The 6,079-nt window shown below is 40.5% G+C and overlaps 2 protein-coding genes across 5 annotated transcripts in view; one reads left to right on the plus strand and one right to left on the minus strand.

The window, feature by feature from the left end:
* The first annotated feature begins 1,834 nt into the window (after positions 1–1,834).
* LOC103474590 (uncharacterized) lies at positions 1,835–4,690 on the plus strand. Its single transcript, XM_008425685.1, has 4 exons — positions 1,835–1,934; positions 2,035–2,093; positions 2,185–2,278; positions 3,044–4,690. The coding sequence occupies exons 2-4, from the start codon at positions 2,045–2,047 to the stop codon at positions 3,894–3,896; spliced, it is 996 nt and encodes a 331-aa protein (XP_008423907.1). The 5' UTR covers positions 1,835–1,934; positions 2,035–2,044; the 3' UTR covers positions 3,897–4,690.
* A 131-nt stretch (positions 4,691–4,821) lies between these two features.
* LOC103474591 (zona pellucida-like domain-containing protein 1) overlaps positions 4,822–6,079 on the minus strand; it is a 7,350-nt gene continuing 6,092 nt past the window's right edge. For 3 of the 4 annotated variants that reach the window (XM_008425687.1, XM_008425686.1, XM_008425688.1), the window contains exons 9-11: positions 5,556–5,655; positions 5,439–5,462; positions 4,822–5,344 (exon numbers count right to left, since the gene is read on the minus strand). In XM_008425687.1, the coding sequence (XP_008423909.1) occupies positions 5,226–5,344; positions 5,439–5,462; positions 5,556–5,655 (243 nt within the window). In that variant the 3' untranslated portion in view covers positions 4,822–5,225. The remainder of the gene's footprint in view (positions 5,345–5,438; positions 5,463–5,555; positions 5,656–6,079) is intronic. The other variant, XM_008425689.1, reaches the window with a different exon arrangement.

Consider the following 6,079-nt stretch of genomic DNA (forward strand, 5'->3'; position numbering starts at 1 on the left):
TTCAGTGGGGAGCTGAATGATTTATAAGGCCAGTGAGGTTAGGTGACAGTGAAAGTAAAGCGACTGCTCAGAGGAAAGCAGCAGGGGGAAAGAAAGAGCACCTGCCTGTTGCTGAAGGATCACCTTACTCTATTTGTTCTTCTCAATCCTACCATGACACTGATTATTGATTTGGCGCTCTATGTGAGTGAACACTGCTTTCCTTTGCTTGATGACTGTTTTACCAAAAGGACCCCTCAGATCTATTCATGACCTCAGTTGAACCTATAGTTTTATTCAGGGCCCGTTTATATATTGGAGCAATTCTCAACAAGTTCTTATTTCAAAGCATTTTCCAAAACAACGTAGTAGTCAGAGAGTACTTTCTATCCGATAAAACAGAAGACACTACTATGTGTGATTTGTCTGTTGATGGCAAATGTTTGCATCCAGGAAAGATGTTTATTCTGTTCTACATATGTTTCAAAAGAGTTCATACGTGTTCAGTTCAAACTGAGCAACATGTTGTTCGCCGACGACTCATTTCAGAAACTTAAGTTGCCTGTAGATAGCTCCAAAGTAAAGATCGCCGCAGTTGATGCTAATAGCCGACATGTCCGTTTTGCGAGAAACACTCTTTGAGTGAGTGAACTAATTCTGCCGTAATGCACTGTAATCAAAACTGTTCAAACAAATACATATTTCATCGGTTACCGATATAGACTGTTAGGTTTAATCATTGCTAGTAGTTCCTTTGACCCTAATATCTTCATGTTTGTTCAATAATCAGTGTCAAAGGATTGCCCTTTGCTCCATAGTAAAATCACACACACACACGCACACACACAAAAGCTTTGCTTATTGATATGAAGCACTGTCAGCTGGCTGGTCATTTGAACACAAGAGTTAAATAATGTAATTATGTAACATTTTACTTATAACCACTCTCATTTGCGTTCAGCATACCACGTTTGTGTGCACGTTTTTTTTCTTACATCTAAAACTCGGAGGTGCAGAAAACAGTCAACAGGCCTGTTTTCATATCCAGTAGTCAAGGTCTTACTAAACTCTGTTATTGTAGTGGGATAAATATGAGACTTTGGATACCTGGAATAACCTATATAGGGGATTTCATCACGACAGCCATGGACATTGACCCCGCAGTGACGACTTGCATCTTATCTAACTGAACTGGACTCAACTTTCACCCAGATATCTATGTCGGCTGTCACAAAACCACGTAGAAATAAACAGGGAGAATCATCTGAGGTATTAAATATAATCCGTCATTTTAATGAAAGAAACAAACATGATCATCTATTCAGCTCTGGTGTGCAGATAACACAAGGCATGAAGGCACTGTTTGAGCAGATCCAAAACTCGAGAACACAGACTGCTGCTCGGCTTAAAAACCATGAAACAAAACGCATAATGCTTTGAAACTTCAAACTCCACCAGCGAAAAAATAAAGGGTAACATCTGAATCTTTTCTTTGAATTGGTTCTCTGTTTTTAGTTGGGGGGGTTTTCTCTCTTATTAGCTGCTGTTCAGTGCAATCATCATAAAGTACAAATATTGAAATCCAGTATCTGTCTTACTAAAAATAGTCGTATCACCGTCTGTGATTGTAAAAGTGCTTCATCCTCACTAATGCTCACGATAATCTAAAGTGAGTTTAGCCAACAATTCCCTGAAATTAAGTTTTTAATGACGACTGAGCAGTAGACAGTATCACTGTGACCTCACACAGTGTGTTTGTGAGAGTGTGTATATTGTGTTTGATAATCACTGTGACCCTCCACGTGTTGACTGTTGACACAGGCAGGGTTTGGGCAGCCTCTTTGATAACAAGGACCTTTATAAGTCAGAGGAGAAGAGAAGCCAGTCCACAAAACACTGATCCTTGGATGAAGAACCTGCTTCTCTGTTGTGCACTGATCTTCCTCTTGTTCTAAGTAAGGGACATGTGAAAAACAAGTAGTAGGCTACGGCTTCCACGTGTGTGTTTGTCGTCTTTTGGTATTCTTATCAGTTTCCCTTATTTCACTTTTACAGAGAGATAAACATGATCTGGGAATTAGTGCTCGTCACCCTGTCACTCTCAACAACTTTAGGTATATTTTTAAAAATATTTTACGTCTCTTGCTTTTCTTGGTTATGGTTCTTGTTTTGTTTTTTTCTTACAAATGTGTTTCTTGTCTGCAGCCCATCCTCTGCACAGTGACTCCAGGGAGGCAGCCTGGGTTGACTCAAAGGCTAACCACGTGTTTGACAAGGCAGACCTCTCAAAAGACGTCCAGTAAGTTGACCGAACAGAACAAGCAGCTATTGATGAAGACAATAAAAAAAAAAAAATTCTCCAGTGTCTTGTGAAATTATTTATGCCCTTTGAACAATGTGCAGTGGGCACTTGTGATCAGTCCTCTTGAGTCAATATCTTATAAAACCACCTTTTGCTGTAATTGCAGTTTTTTTGGAACTTTATTGGTGTCAACTTTAACTAGGTCATTCTAATAATGAATATTCTTTGTTATTTGTCCTTCCATTGAAGCTCTGGGTGCATATTCAGGGTGACTGTTCTGCAGGAACACAAAGATTTTGGATGTTGGCAAAAGAGTTCAATTTCTTTCACATATTTGGCACTGACAAATGGCTTTGAAGTAAACATATTCTCCCACATAAGCTGTGGATTTCTGCAGCTCCTCCAGTGATACTGTGGGTATTCTTGGTTAATAAAAGATCCTAATAAAAGACATCTAAAATAAGTTAAAGGGGTATGAATAACTTCTTAAGGCACTGTGATACGTTTGATAAAAAGTGGAATATGTATAAATAATTATATATGATGTAAACTATATACCAGCTTGTGTATTTATGATAGGTTAGACAGTTAAGAGTTTTATAAGCATTTTTAAAAATAGATGTATATTGTATATATGTATATTTTATCCCAGCTATACAAATTAACTGACATTATTTCAAAGGATGTTTTTTGGGTTTTTTTTAGGCTTGTTCATTCATTCCTTTAGTCATTTACATGAACCGTTTCTCTTTCTGTGCTTAGTGGGATCTACAAGAGCGTCATCGACAGCAGTGGTCTTTACACCCTTGAAAGTGATGACATGAAGCATCCCCTTGCAGAGGAAATGCAGCGCAAACTCACCGTAGAGTCGGAGCGACTGCGCGTCCGTCTGCGCCAGGAGCTGGCCGAGCTGCGGGAGAGGTTGTCTCCCTCCCCAGCACAACTCAGTGCCACCCTGGACAGCATGAAGGAGCGCCTGAGTCCGCTCACCCAGCAGCTGCAGAACTCCTTGAGCAGCAACACCCAGGACCTGTGCAGCCAGCTCAGGCTGTACCTGCTGGGCCTGGAGAAAACGGCGGCTCAGGCAGAGGCCGGTCCTGCTTTCTACCAAGAAGCTGTCCAGTGGATTAGTCAAAACCTGGAGCTCAGCAGTGGCCAGCTATCCAGCCTCATCAGTGACTTCCAAACCTCAGCGAGTGGTGTGATTGAACACCTGAAGCAGAAAAGCGATGCTGAAGAGGGGGCGGTGGGCTCAGAGGTCTGGCAGGCGGTGGTCTCCAAGCTGGGGCAGGAAGTGAGTTTGCTGAGGGAAGAGGCGCAGAGCCGGGTGGGAGCTTTCAGAGCGCAGCTGGCAGCTCTGCTGGAGTCCGCTCGGCCTCCTCAGACTGAAGTCGCAGACGGTTTGGAGCAGTTCTGCCACAGCGCAGCTCTGCAGAGTCAGGCGCTGCAGGCCCGGATGGAGAGACTGTTTATCGGCGTGGAGGAGGAGGCCGGAGGCGCCTCCGCCGTGTCTCAGCCTCTTTCTTCATCGATGCAGGAAGGTGCATCTTTGCGGGAGGACTTCTCAGTTAGACTGTCTGCTCTGATCCAGGACATTATGCACTCTGTGCAGTAACTAGAACACGCACTTAACAAAACATATCTAAGCATCTTTGTTTTGCCATTGTATCAATATAGAAAACCGGTTGTAAATATGACTAAATAGAAAATGTTCTGATTACTTTTTTTCTTTATCAGCAAGCAAAAGATAGAGAAAGTATCTCCTTTTTTATAAGTTGCTGCCTTTGTAAAGTATTTTGTGGTATAAGTGTCAAAACGTGTTTTGTTTCATTTGCTGTTTGTCTTTTCAGTGATTCGAGAGTGCAGAACAAATTACTTGATTCAGACTTATTTAAGAATGACTATCTGTATTTAGATACAATTCTTTTCAACCACATGTGCAAGATGATTGATGATTGAAAGAAAATGTTGTAAGTGGACACGATGTGTGGCAGGAAGGTTTGCCATGTCAAAAGGAAAATTACAACAACAAAAAAATCCATCCCAGTTCAGTTCTGTTATTTAGGGCATGTGTATTTTGCCCTACGCACTTAGACAAACAAACATCTGAAGTGACCCACTCTGATCTGTTTTCCTGCCAAGAATTCCTGACTGTTTGTTTGTCTCTTTGCCAGAGTGGAAAAGTGGTTGTAAATATGTCTAAATGATTGAGTAATGGAAATGAGATTATATTGCGTATGTGAGTAAATATTGTTGCCCCTTTTTAGTGGAGTGTAAAAGCAGTTGTGGCCTGTCTAAAGTGTTTTGTCTGACGGAGTTTAGAACCAAGATGATACTGTTGTTTTGAGTTTTATTTATGAAAGCTTATCTATATTTAAATAAAAATCCATTAAACGATTTTGTATGAAATTTCTGTCTATCTTTCTAACTTTTTGTTGCAATCACTTCTTTCGCTCCTGACAGAATGTCGCTCTGGGTTGTGAGCCATGTTCATATCATGAGCTTCCTTAGCTCATGAGATTCAAGAGTGCGGAACCAAAATAGTTTAGCTTTTCACGCATATTTATTAAAGAAAGATAATCTATATTGAATAAAAGTCATTTTGTTTTGTGCAAGATTCTATTGTGCAACAATGCAGTAGAGATTTTACAAGCATGGGAAAGGAAATTATCATGCAGCTTAGTTCAGCTTTTCAATTCCTTCATAATCATTAAAGACAATATCAATGCAAAAGTGCAAATACAAAAAGTTACATAAGATCCCACAACATTTGATTGGACTATTTGCTCACTTCCTGCTAAGACAAAAAAAAAACATTTTAACATAAACCTGAAGATACAATCTGATTAAAAGATATAGAGTAGTGATCATTTGCACAGGCTGTTTGATCAGTTGGTCAAATTTGATGCATCCAAGTTAGTCGTCCAGCCAAATGACGACTTTTTCAAGACAAACCAGTTGCCGTGTCAGGAAGCAGGGCAGCAACAACCGACCCAAACATGAGCCACACCACCAGGCTGCTCGCATCCACTCCAGCACTTCCTGATGCGACAGTGTTGACTGCTAAACACAGTAGACAACATTTCAGTTTGCTCTGAGTGTTGATATCCATTTATGTCTGTGTAATGTAAGGTTATGACAAATCAAGAATACTTACCAGAGCCAGCTGCCTCAGGCACATCTTTGGTGGGGCAAGATTAAAGAAATGATCAGCCATAGAATTGACCTTAGTGCTGAATGAATAGTGAGAAAAGGGCATTTATATTTTACAGACCTGCTGCGGCGGTGTAGAGAGGTCCGACTGAGATGGTGGCAGAGTTGCTGCTTTCTTCTCCGAAAGGAGTCAGAGATCTTTTTCTTCTGGCATTACAAGCCTGACAAAATGCAAGTGAAAGTTTCGCCCATCATATCATTATTTATATACTGTTACAGTTTTCACCCTCCTTGAATACTTCCCATTATTTTCTATGGAACAACCACAAACTTTAAAGTGTTACATTGGGATTTTATGTGATTGAACAACTAAATTTTTATTTTACTTCACAATTATGTGCTACATTGTCATAATAAATTGCAATTGAATTAATTTGCATTTGTAATGTGAAAAGTTACAGGAACATGAATACAGTTAAAAACTTTTTTTTTTTTACTTTTTGTTCCCTCCTCCTTGGGCTGCCACCTTATCGTGGTGGAGGGGTTTGAGTGTCCCAGTGATCCTAGGAGCTATGCTGTCTGGGGCTTTACGCCCCTGTTAGGGTCACCCAAGGCAGACAGGTCCTAGGTGAGGAACCAGACAAA

This window comes from Poecilia reticulata, linkage group LG13 (assembly GCF_000633615.1).
Source record: "Poecilia reticulata strain Guanapo linkage group LG13, Guppy_female_1.0+MT, whole genome shotgun sequence".
Lineage (NCBI taxonomy): Eukaryota > Metazoa > Chordata > Actinopteri > Cyprinodontiformes > Poeciliidae > Poecilia > Poecilia reticulata.

What these genes read in the sequence shown, in the direction of transcription:
- LOC103474590 (XM_008425685.1), top strand. Translation starts at nt 2,045, where the DNA reads ATGATCTGGGAATTAGTGCTCGTCACCCTGTCACTCTCAACAACTTTA. An exon ending in GTCACTCTCAACAACTTTAG is followed by an intron (nt 2,094 to 2,184) that starts GTATATTTTTAA and finishes TCTTGTCTGCAG; the next exon opens with CCCATCCTCTGCACAGTGAC. An exon ending in GACCTCTCAAAAGACGTCCA is followed by an intron (nt 2,279 to 3,043) that starts GTAAGTTGACCG and finishes TTCTGTGCTTAG; the next exon opens with TGGGATCTACAAGAGCGTCA.